Source organism: Ambystoma mexicanum, chromosome 7q (assembly GCF_040938575.1).
Source record: "Ambystoma mexicanum isolate Mex_15411 chromosome 7q, UKY_AmexF1_1, whole genome shotgun sequence".
NCBI classification, from domain to species: Eukaryota; Metazoa; Chordata; class Amphibia; order Caudata; family Ambystomatidae; genus Ambystoma; species Ambystoma mexicanum.
In genome coordinates, this window is record NC_090941.1 from 614,527,631 (window position 1) to 614,541,040 (window position 13,410).

Genomic DNA, 13,410 nt, shown 5'->3' on the forward strand with positions numbered 1-13,410 from the left:
TACTAATCCTACCCGACAAACAGTCCAAGAACTCATAGCTCTAGTACATGATTGGTTTTCAAAAGGGCTATTAAGTGACATCGAAGAAGCATTTCTAATCAAATCAAAACCCACAATGCCTACAATGTATTTCCTGCCCAAAGTCCATAAAGAATATGACTACCTTCCTGTGGTGTGCCCCATATGAGCGGCCAAGGTTAGGCAACAGAGGGGGCCTGTCTGAATACATTGATTCTGCAATCAGAGATCTTGTGCCTAAAATACCAGCATACCTTTGGAACATTGAATTTGTTACACCAAATTGCTTGGCAACCTCATTTTAATTTGGCTACGTTAGATGTACCATTTTTGTACACTTAGATTCAGCATCATTTGGCATTAGACACTATTGACTTTTCTTTTCCGAACTTTTCAGCCTCACAAACCACACATTCAAATGATCAAATCCTTCTTAGACTTTACTTTCAGTCATAATCAATTTCTCTTCAACAACCAATACTATCTCCAAACCAGTGGTGTTGCTATGGGTGGAAAATATGCCCAGTCTCTCGCAAATCTGTTTATGGATTTTTTTGAGCACACATATGTCTATAACATGCATGAATATTCTAAAGAGATCCACCTATGGAAACGTTATATTGCCGACGTGTTTGTAATATGTGATGGTTCCAGTAAAAGATTTGCTTCCTTTCCGCAATATCTCAAAAAAATACTTTAGGTATTGAATTTACTGGCCAAATAGAAGCATCAACCATTGTCTCCTTGGATCTCCATATCCATATTGTAAATAATGTTTTACATAGCAGAACACATAGAAAAACAACATCAGTTTACTCGATTTTACATCATACGAGCTGTCATAAAAGGGGAGTGATTGACAACATACCTATGGGGGAATTCTATCATGCAAGACGCAATTGCAGCACAGATAATGCATTTCAATTAGAATGTGAACTGCTTGGACAAAGATTCAAGAAACGAGGGTACTCAACAAAATGCATAGATAAAGCTAGGGCTCAATCAAACCTTTTGATCAGAAATACTCTATTGATCAAGGAACAGTCACAGAAAGAAACATCCAGATCATAATAGCTTCATCAGCAGGAATTCTAGCAACAGTAGTCACATATATGGACCACTTAATAAACATCGGCATATCCTTAAATTGGACTCAGATCTGTCACAATATATAACTCCACGTCCTAAAATCATCCCCACAAAATCAGACTTTGAAAATTAAATTAAGTCCCTCATTCCTTGCATCCAAATCCAACAGTAAGTCTGCCTTAAATTGGCTTAGCAGTCCGATGACTGGGTTCCACAAACGTGGAAACTGTAATTTTTGTAAATTTGCTCTTTCACCTATTAGAACTTTTGTATGCCATGGAGGCCTTACAATCGAGATCAAAGAATTCATAAACTGCAGAATGAAATATGTTGTGTATGCACTGGTGTGTGTGTGCGTAAGAAAATCTATGTTGGAAGCACTATTCGTGAACTAAGAATCAGAATACAAGAACGTTTGACCAACCTGAACAGCCAGGACCCAAAACTTCCCTTCACCATTCACTGGCAAATGCATCATCAAAATGACAACAGTAAAGACATCAGATTTGTAAGCCTACAACAGGCAAACGTACATCTACGAGGAGGTGATCGTAAACTACATCTTTGCCAATTGGAGGCTCGAATTATCTGCAAACTGAGATACGTCAAACCTGGACTCAACAATGAACAGGAATTAAGCATATTCTTATGAATCACTTGGTCCATATATTTTTTATTATATTTTTGGTAGAGTTGGTTTGATGTGTATTGTACCCTGGTGTTCACAAAGAACACAATGTATTCACATAACATGCATATTTGCTTTTGCAGCTTTAGCAAGACAGTGTTAAACTACAACTGTACACCGTTTGTAAGAACTGCAGACAAGAGGTGAGCAAGAGACACCATGTTAAACCTCCAGGCCCATTTGGACAAACGACTAAGAATTATCAAGTGAGAGCGTATTAACGCTTACATTCTCCAATGAAGAAATACGAATACATATGTGTTCAATACTATTAAATTCAGGGCGGACTGGACGTTGCTTTGGCCACTAATATGATTAGCTTAGTATTCGTATTGTCTATTTTGAGAGCTATAACGGGAATCATCAAATGAGAAAAAAAGGAAACAAGACGCATGGTATGGTCACGTGACTAAATGTTTAACTTCTATACGTGAGCAAAACAACATCCTAAGGGTCTCTTCCGTTATTATCAGGACATTATTACATTTTAAGTTGCGCTGAAAAATGAATAATATCAAGGGAGACTTTGGACAATTTTCTACAAAAAGTTGCAATGCACACGGTTCTAATAGCGTGTTTTGGCAGTCACGTGATTTCTCACATGACTGACCGGTGAACGTGCATAAGTAACAACGAAGGGTCAGAAGATGACTGGTTGCCGGTGGCATTAGGAATACGGAGGACGCAATGTCCGTGGATATTTGGCTCTCAAACTTAGACCATACAAGTAAGGAATACTTATTTGGAACGCCAGGGATGTTCAGTAACACGGCACCAGTTTTCAACAACTAAACACCTTGACACATGCATTCTTCATGGCTTGCATTTTAGACTATTTTGAACACTGCATAATAATAAATCGTCATGATGAATTTATCGACTTAGCAACAGCTTGACAGTAGATTATATAAAAAGATATGACTGACGGGATTCAGAGCGCATTTAACAATCGTAAATATTATTTCCTCCCAGCAGCAAACAATGGTAAGACTGCACTCAAGTCTATAAATGATCTGCATTTTGAATGGTAAGGTCCTGGAGGACCATGGTATTAGATCGCAATATGAGGAAGACTGATACATATACTTTGTTCACCTTTCTTGCTCTAGAGAATGCTTGAGGTTTACTACTAAATCGTCAACAAGAACCCATCAAGTTAACCACAGGACTAGATTAGATCACAAAGAGACGTAGACGCCGGTTACACTTTGACAGACACTAATTAATAATTGGAACCAGCACATCTAATTTGTCACCAAACAATGGTAAGAATGTATCCGAACCTTACATTAAATGACATTGTTCTGTATCAGTTCATTTTCCAAGAGAATTTACATATGGGAATGACGTGCTGATATTGCTATCTTTCAGAAACTACAAAACTTTACCCATAAGGAGCAGTGATAACTAGTTCTTGGCAACAGCGCCAATGCTAACTTTTACAAATGTGGGGTTTGACGGAATTCTTTGGACTTACGCCACCTCAAACAAACCGAACAAGTCCCGACAAATGCTTCTAATAAGGTATATTGTGTCTGATGGTTTTTTGGTTAGTTATTTCGAATAGCTTATGATGTGAAATGCAACCTTACCAAGGGAAATATCTTGAGCAGCCTGAACTAAAGGTTAGGTTATGGTATGGTCTTTCAAGCGATCAGCTGAATTAACAGATGGCCCTAGGAGGACATATAACCGAAATCATGGGTCATATATATTTGGCTTTACAAGTATGGGAATCCAGGTCACTAATTTCTTTGAAGATTTATTACTATTAAGAGTCTACATTGTGTCCTGCACCCTTCTAGTTGGCAGATCCCTCATATATATGTGATCTTATTGCATGTGACGTTTGGTGAGACTCACCAATGTCTCTGCGACCATAATATTCTAAGCTCTGCACTAAGACGTATGTACCCAGAGTAACAATGAGTGATGAAAACTTTTTATAATTAAAAGTTAATAAGTATGTTGTGAACTTAACATCTGATAATGGACATTTACTAATGGAAAATGTTGAGTCCTATATCTTCTCTCCTCCCTTCTTTTCCCCTTCCCGTCCTTACCTTCATTTTCAACATGCCTCGTTTCCCTTTATTTCTCCATTTGCATTTCTATATCAAGCAGATATATATATATTTGGAATGTTTAGGTTGTGGACTAATTAAGAATATTGTTCTGTGCCCTGAAGAAGACCAAGAAGTTCAAAACAAGTGTTGGCTTCCTTTGGCACTTGTTTGGCACCTTGTATAATTTATGTCCTGATTGGACTAATGTCCAGTACTGTATGTACTACTAAATGTTAGACTTTTTGTTACGCTACGGCAGCAGAGAGCTTTCATACGAAAAACTTCCTCACCATGGAATCCGTTTTGGCATAGTTACAAGTTGCCTTGGAAACTGTTCAGGTCACGTAAACGTGCTAGTCAGCTGATCGGACGTGCTTCGCTTACACGGAAGCCACGCTCCCTTGTTCCTTAAAAGCCTTCAGCGGCGGGAATTTCGTTGCTGCTAATTGTACGTTACTAAGTGCCTTTTCGTAGCCCGCTTACGGCACTGTTTGCCTTCCTTCGGATTACTCTCTGTGAACCTTTGACTCTGAACACTCGTTACCAGACCTCGGCTTTGTACTCTGTTTCTGCTTATCTGGATTATCCTAAGGACTTGTTGCCACGGTAGTTTACCTTTACTACCGTCTAACCGCAGGAGCCTCCCCGCTCAAACTTCATTTTCTACAGGCTCTGCGGTTATTAATTTCCGCTCAAAACGGAACTCCAGTTCTCAATCATTCTACGTTTGCACAAACGCCCTTGTTTTCCATCTGGAGACTCCAGCTCTACGATATTCTAAGATCCGCTTCAATGTGACTTTATTTTGGACTATAAGACCATTATTACCAATACTGCTTATCAAGGACTTCCTTGTTCTTTCTACTGAAGTACATTTACGAACGCTTTCCAGGACATGCACCAACCCGGCTCTAGTGCGTCCCTCGTGCCGTTTGGGTTGTCCTCCCTATACTAACCTTCCCATTTATTATTTTTTCCCATCGTTTTCAGCAACCATATGGATTTTGCTCTCACTATCGAAACTGCTCCAGGATTTCCTCTCAAGTCTACTCACATTCATTATTTCAGGTACCGGCAATTCTATTGTGTTTAATAAAATTAATTAAAACTAAACAAGTTAGACATAATACTCAAAACCTCTTCTGTATCTCTTGCAGTATTGGTCTGGCGGTGTGCTCAATCCCGCTCTTTTGCATTATAGATTTCTCTGTCTGTTCTTCCATAAATAGCAGAGTGATACATTGTGAAAAAGAAGAGGAAGCCAGATTCTTGAAATCAGGGGAACTGGGTTTTCGGAGACGTCTACGGCTCATCCTACATCTCGATCCAGGTTGGGGTCACGTACACCTTCCGGCTCGGTGAGTAACACTTTTGGAACAGTATACATTAAAAGTGATTTATATTGGAAAACTGATACTGTCTGAACTAATACTTCCAATTCACAGCATGTATTTGTGGAACTACCAACTTGCTATTCTAACAGTTTGAGGCTGGGGTAGCCTCTCAGCTCCACGTCACCCTCAGCTGTCCCATCCTTTCTTAGTAAAACTTAGATCAGTTGACAACCAAATACAATCACACAACTAGATTCTCAGTGCACTTATGATCTAGTTACCCCATTGAACACCTGTTCCAGACCTGTTGAGCCTTTATCCCCACTTGGTCTCCCCGTCTTCATGAGATTGCTATTTATGTTTGGATTAGGGTTTTTGGACTGAATAGTCTTGAGGACAATCTAAAGTGGACGATTTTCAATTTCAAACAATAACATTCAAAGTTCTGGTCCTCATACGGGCTGGTGATGATTGCCTTGAAGACAGGGCCTTCTTGGACCCTAATTGGACACTTAAACTGATACACTGTTGCCATTGGCTATCTTTTGACGTGTCCCTCTTGCAGGGGATTCATTCACAAAAGTGCATAACTGAACGTCAACACGTGCGAAGTCGCAGGATGTTAACAACATCATAGTGGATGTCGTTTCTCTATTTGAATGCACCACGTCATTAGCAGGTGGGGTTAACGTCAACCGGATGTGGGATAAATGTTAGAACTAAGTCCCCACTGTTGTCATCAAATGCACTATATTAAACTAGGAAAGTCTAAGCACTCAAACGTTGGCACGATTCCCTGCCCGGACCACAACTTTTAGGCTCTGGCTTTTGAAAACATGATGTGGGCGGAGGCACTCTTTTAAATATAGCACCATAGTCAAACAGTTCAAAACCTTCTCTCTCACTTAATACACACTAAATTGTTCTGCAGACTTGTGAAAAGAACACTTTTGTTTGCATATTTGGCATGAATAAAAGATGTATTTATACAAAAGCAAGAGTGAGATTATTTCAAGGCTGGTGTTTGAATACAAGCTGGTAGGGGTGTTGACAACTAAGTGAATAACCAAATCGGGTAGAAAGACCTTGCTGTGCTCTAGTGCTTAATTGTTGGTGCCACTAAGAGATCATGGTGGGGTGCAGTGTGTAAGATAGAGGGCAGGAAGAGGCAGAGTAACGCGTGGTCTCTAGGCAACTGCCTGGCAGAGGACGAATCAGCAGATCGTCCACAAATGCCTCTCTAATGACGCCCCCAAGTACCTGGCAGACAAGTTCAACAAACACACTTCAGCCAGACCAACCAGATCAGTGTACTCCCACTGCCTTTCCATCCCCAAATTCTCCCTAAAAAAATCAGGCGGCACCAGCTTCCCAGTCCTAGCAGCAAAACAGTGGAACACCTTACCTATAAACCACAGAGCAGAACCCTCCTTCTGGACCTTCAGAGGAAAAACTAAGTCATGGCTCGCCAACAAGAACTCTCCCACTGCCTGATGTATAAACTATTGTCTTATCTCCGTATTCTGCCTGTTTGCCTATCGACCCCTTGTACCCCGGTCATTTGCACTTACTATTAGATTGTATGTCTTTAATCTGTTGTAACCCGCTCCAAGTCTCTGGCGCCCAGTTCCCTCAGGGTTCGGCGTGCGATACACAAAACAAAAGTAAACCGTCTTTCACCACTCTGGGCCAGTGTTTTTTTTTTTTTCTTTTACTTGACAGGATTGGTGGATAAGAATTGCTAACACCTTAACACCTTTCTGTGGACCAATGGCATTTGTGCAACCAGCAGTACATGCCTGTCCGAAGACTGTCTGGAATGATTATTGGCAGGAACGTAGAGTTTTGGTTTTCCCGGCGGGGGCTGCAGCACATTTCTTTTTAAAATCCCATTGTAACAAATGGGGACATTCACGCAATTGCCCAGTCCTGGTGGGCTGGCCAGGGGTGTGGGGGGGGGGGGAACGGTGCACCCACGTACTCTGTGCCCCTGGTTATTGGATCCATGCCTCTAAGCTGGCATTTCAACGTAAATTTCCGAGTTTTTCTGTTTTCTGGTGTTTTAAGGGCTAATTGAAATGACAACTCGAGTCCAAGAGGTAACCTTAGTTAGCCCAGTTGTTGCTTGGCTAACTTTTCTGAATTCAGTTTTTCAAAAAAGCATGCTTAACTTTAGTGATTGTAGACTTTGTTAGCAACATTCCACTATATGACTGAGTAAAATACAAATAAAATAAAAAACAAATATATAAAAACAGTCCACTAAAAGCAGGTGCTTGGATATAAAAATGCAGAGTGACTTTCAGAAACAATCATAATGTATGGAAGTTAAAACCAAAAAAAAAAAAAAAATTCCAATAGAGAATAAATACAAAAAATGGTATGTCTGACATTAACAGCGCAGGTGAGTAAGCCTCCTGGTAAGTCCCCCTGGAGCCACCAGTGCACTGGCAGCTGAGTGCCCACTGCTTCATGCTTTATGGGGCAGCTGCCCCGGATACTGTGCAATGATGCAGAGCAGCCCCCGTGCACTTCTATGTCCTTTCCCTAAGTCATGTCAGGGGTTGAAAATGACCCGCGTGAATGTGGCGAGGGATACAGCGTTATCACGGCACGCAGTGCGATATTAGTGGAGTTCAGATTTTCCAGCATTGGTCGATGGGGCATCAGGATTCACAAGGTGGAGATGGCAGAGTCTAGGAGAAGGGGCTGATGCCCGTCTCATGAAGAGTGCCCATTGGCAAGCCATTTTCTGATGCCTTTTCAAATCCATAGATCAATCTTTTTCATCGGATTTTCTGATGGATCTGTACCTTCTAATCCGGAATTTAACTTTTCTGATCAGTTCTTCAGCAAACCTGCAACCTTTGTGGTAAACTCAAGTTAAGGATAAAGGTTATAATCTAGAGACGCTGCCCACCTGAAATCTGCATAAAAATACAAGAGTAATATCATGCATTCAAAACAACAGGTGTTCGGGAACCAGATTTCAGCTTCAACACCATAGCTGATAGAACTGCAGAGAATGGGGATTGTATCAGGATATACAAATAGTCAAACAAAGCAATACATATTCAGAGCGCTTGGCATTGGACAGTCATTTTGAATGCATCATCTAACGTGTTCTGAATGCTGCAAATCAAGAATGCTTACATTTAGATGGTCACCATGCTGAAAATAAAACTAAAAACTGTGGTTGCATAGCTGCCAAGTTTCCCAGTAGAAAACTTTGAGCCAGTCCTTGTTTTCTGCACTACATGCTGGAATTTGTAGGCCCACCCTTTTAATGGCAAAAACAAATAGAAGTGGAAGCAAAAACCAGGACTGACTCGGGGTGTCACGCATGGAACTGGGCAAGTTGTCAGGGAGATATTTGGCTATTGTAGCTGGGCCACGTAGATTAAAAGACCTACTAGAACTATCACATCGAAAAACAACTTTTCAGTTCCTAGGATGTATTTCAGATTTATCGACTGAAAAAACCAACAATATGAGAACCAACAAGATGAGTTTACCCAGCGTGCCATCAATAGGAAGTCAACAAGAATTCCTGTCCCTGTTCAGAAAGTTCTGCTCTTAGCCTGTGCACCTGTATGAACTCATGCACATTACAATGTATGACTCCTGGGCCACAATGACCCTGGATCGAGGAAGATATGAGGAAGCAAAACTTACTTGGGTTGTGGTGGTTGTCTGGATCTTCTTAATCTCCTTCCCCGACTCCCTCCCATCATCTGATCTTTCAGTATCCGATATTGTACTGCTGGCATCGATGTTCACCAAGGTTTTGCTGCCAGAAGACTCGGACTCCAGTGTCCTAGCAGTCATCTCTGCATATTCCAAAACTTTGGAAGTCGATGAAATGTCCCTTTCCGCAAGGCTGCTCAGTCCGTCAGATGTTGTGTGGATCTTAAACTCCTTGTCCTCCAGGACACTGGAGGCGCAGGAGATGTCCACGCTGCCCGTCATGTGAGCAAGCAGTCCCAGATCGTCACTGACGCCCATGTGCACGTGTGCCTCCTGGAGATTTGGGAGAGTAATGTGGTTACTACTGGATAGCTCGGGTAAGAGTTTATCCTCCTGAAGGGACATTTTATCAAAAAGAAATGAGGTACTATTGGTGGCAGGTGCATCCTTCTCATCGGCCAGTGTTATGAGAGGGCCGTTGTCCTTCTCCTCGCTCTCCTTAATGATGCCCACACTCCCGTGGACATTGTTTTGGAGTTTTTCAACTGCTGCACTATAAACATTGTCTAAAAGGGACTCGACCTCCACAAGAGCGCCATTCTCCCCAGAGACCAGCGTCTCGGGGGACAAATCCAAATCGTCCAGCTTGACTTCGGTGGCTTCCACCTTCTCTGCTTTGATGTCAACCAACAGGTCATGGACCTCCACGCGCACCCCTCCAGTCGGTCGGTCTGATCCGCCCAGTGCCTCTTCAGAGATCTTTGTCGCCAGCAGCAAATCCCGAGTGTCCGAGCTCACGGGATAATCGGTTTCACTCTCTGGGCTCTGACTTTGGGAGAGGTCTTCAATTTCCCGTATTTCGATTCCCCCTTTGGATACAGTCGCTTGTGCAGAAAGGCCGGAGATGGTGCTCACGTTCCCCTTCTTCCCCTTCTTGATATTCTCCTCCTCTTGTCTTTGATATTCCTCGTACATTTTGGCAAGGTACTCCTTGTGAGCTTCATACGTCACCTAAAGAAGAACAAACCCACAGAGAGAAATGTTTACATGCAGTCAAAAGAACCAGCATTCAGGAAAGTAGCATTCTCAAGAAATGACACTGAGACCCCATCAAACGGGCAAGCAGCTGCAAATATACACTCCTGATTACTAAGAAGAGAGCACCAGGATGCTCCAGGATGAAGGAAACTACAGGACAGGCAGTAAGAGTGCAGTGCACATTGAGTTGCCTACCAATCCGAGAGCCGAGGCAGAGACTCATAGATGGGCAGCAATCAACACCACGAGCCCATTCCGCCAAGTGATTCCACAGGACCTCTGAGCAATCCCCTTGGACGGGCACTGCATTGGTGGAGAAGTGAGCCAATAGGGAATCAATAACCAAATATATAGGACCTCATTTTCAGTATTGTGGGTGCGGTAAACGTGTGGTATTTTAAATACCACCCATTTTTAAAATACCACCTATTTCCAAATTTCAAGCGCGGGACGTTTATATGGCATGGACTATGAGGTATACAAAACATTGGAAGAAGTAACCCTGAGTTACCACATCTGCATACCCCGGGCCATATATACCTCATGATATTGCATTGCATACAGTAGTATTCAATGGGCCGGCTCTTGCCGGGATCGAGATCCGGCATCAGATGTCTGGCCAGATCTCAGGACCCGGCCTGCCTCAGCCCTGACCAGGCTATACCAAGACCCCAGCTTCGCAGAGGGAAGCTGGGGGCTCGGTGATCTAATCTGCTCAGTGCGCCTTTCACCGGTCGTCATTCACGCATCTGCTGTCTCTATTCGCTCAACCAGTTTCCTTTCTTCTGGCCTGAAAGGAACACTACAGGAATAAATGGGCCATGAATATAACTGAGGGAGCACAGGCTGGGCACACTATTGTTTTCCAAATGTGCATTTTACACCACAACAGAAAAACAAAAGTATTTCCAAGCTGAAAAATGCTGCTTGCATTCACTCGTTTTCTTTGAAATGTTTTTTTTCTCAGACTACCACACACACACACTGTAATGTGTGTGCTGTGCCCCTTTCTGTTTTATCACAGGTTATATTTATAAAGATGTGATATGCTTATCAAACTGGTGAATCAGAAATTAATGCTTATGTTGTGCTTGACAGCAATTATTTTAACTGTGGGTTAATCAGTGGCAACTACTCATTTTCGCTACAGGAGCTGAAATAACCCCACCTCTGCCCTGTATATAAGCAAGCGACCAGCCCAACCCATCCCCTGGCCAAAGACATTTTATAGCACTTCCTTTTTCTTTATAAGGAATTGCTAAAAGTCATATGATTAAGAACTAGTTTTGAATATATAAAATCTCAGCAACAGCCTCTCAACCGGCGGAGCTACCCTGTTAGCCTTCTAGTGTAGAGTGTGCCTATGGATCCCTTAATGTACAATGTACTAAAAGTCACTACATTACGAACAGTATTTTGGGTGAACCGCTGCCACGGAAGTGATTTTAAGTGGAATTGATGTACAGTGTGGAGTTTGTTAAGAAGCAGCATGAAAGAAATTGTACAATTTTTAAATATTATTTTGAACATTTCCTTTGGGTGGAGTCCAACTGCTAGCTCCGCCTCCTCAGAACTCCGCCCCCCAAACTCAGCAAGCCCTCATGGGACCCCCCTGTTCATTTTTTCCATTTCCACCATGGATGTATAATAAAGGTGGAATTTAAAAAGAACCTATTTCTTGCTGCTAACGCCATATGTACAATGAGACCTTTGATATTCGGTCACCCCCCCCACCCCACCATGCTGCAATGTTTTTCACCAGTCCCCCAATTACCAAAAAAAGGAATAAATACTTGTCAGGAAACCAAGCTCCTCCACTCCCGCTTTTGAGCCTCCAACACCCTCTCATGAAAAGACAAATCATACCTGGTGTCCTGCCGACTTCCCCCGCTCCCTTCATCCTCCTCTCCTCCCCCACCCTCGCGGTGCGTGGTTGCACTAGGAGAGGCCAGCTGCTCCCGCAATGTCAGGTAGTAGTGCTGACAGGACTTCCACCAAGCACAGCACAAGCCCTACTGTTGCCTCCGCTCTTGCCTGTGACCCAGGGCACAAGTCCAGGTGACGAGGGGTGGATGGTATCTGCCCACTTTTTTCAGAGGTCGCGTGTGCAGCATTTCTACTTAACAAGCAATATTTTCAGAAAATCAGTTCTCTTGGCAAATTCGTATTTGTTTTGTGTTCTTTCTGGGAAATGGGAAAGAGACAGTCAAATGTCTATCAATTTACGTGAACCGCCTCTGACGTCACTGCCCACTGCATACGTCAAAGTCCCCCGACTTTTTTCCCCTAGGACTCGAGCCCTGCTGTGAACGGAGGAGACCTGCAGGAGGCGGAGGAAATGCAGATTGACAGAACATTATGCCACTGGAAGAGGGCTTTCTTTTTCCTTGAGCATCTTATAGCCGTGAATATGTCATTTAGAACGACCCATACCCAACCACTACATTTTGGGTAGTGCAAGTATTTGCGAATATTGTACTAAGCACGGATCCCATGTCTTCTTGCTGAAGCAATTTAAGGAAGGCAGCAACACTGCAGTATAATATGAACTCAACCTAAACCCTCAAACAAAAACTGCAGCATTGCCCTCAGGGTGTTGAACCTTGAAGGCAATAACCACACTAAAATATAAGGAAATGGGCAGAACTTTGAATTGGACTATGCCCTCTGCATTACCCTGCTTGCAGTGGCGCAATGACCATTGGGCAGATCGGGCTTTAGCCCCCCCCCTCGCATCCCCTAAAATGTTAGGCTCTGTTGATGTGACTTGGCTGACCGAAAGAGCCATGGCAGGACAGGACAAGGACAATAAACTGTCTCTGCAACTGCATAGTTAACGAAGGCCCGGCAATTACTAATGTAAAATGTGTGTTATGCATACATTTTTAGGCAATTGAAATGGTGATGGGGTGGTGGAGGGTTAATACTTGCATGTCAGGGGAATAATTGTAAGGGTAGAGGGGGCAGGAGACAACTCATACTCACAGCAGTTCGTAAGTGTGTGGTTTCAGATGTGAAGGAGAGTCAACTCCTTGTAAAACTGAATCTGCATTATAATAGTCTCATTAGAATCTGTAAAGTAGATGCCCCCCCACACAAGTAGCTTAGCCCCTCCCCTACAGCCTCTGAAATTAGCGCTTCTCCGAACACTTTAAGGGTTTAAGCCTAGGTGCACCCCTGCCTGCTTGCGTAAGCTTAGATCTAATCACTCTGCAGCATACTAAAGGGGCCTTGCAAATGCTTAAAAATCACACTAGACCTGCAGGGCGAGTGCCTTAGTTTACATACTCATACTCAACCTAAGAGAAATGCACTTGCCCCAAGGAGACTGGTGACAAAATATTGACCAGTGCTTTTAGTAAAATGGAGCATGTCACCATATGTGCACTTCAAACGTAGACTCGTCTACAACCATGCCAAGGATATATTTCAAGACACAGGACTCTTCCTTGAAAAAACACTTACAATGTAGACTAGCTTTTGAAGTGTC

The 13,410-nt window shown here is 42.8% G+C and overlaps 1 protein-coding gene across 6 annotated transcripts in view; it reads right to left on the bottom strand.

Moving 5' to 3' along the window:
* Positions 1 to 13,410, bottom strand: part of NBEA (neurobeachin) — a 2,584,133-nt gene that overhangs the window by 1,867,920 nt on the left and 702,803 nt on the right. For all 6 annotated transcript variants that reach the window (XM_069640609.1, XM_069640605.1, XM_069640608.1 and 3 more), the window contains exon 22: positions 8,871 to 9,893. In XM_069640609.1, coding sequence (XP_069496710.1) covers positions 8,871 to 9,893 — 1,023 coding nt within the window. The remainder of the gene's footprint in view (positions 1 to 8,870; positions 9,894 to 13,410) is intronic.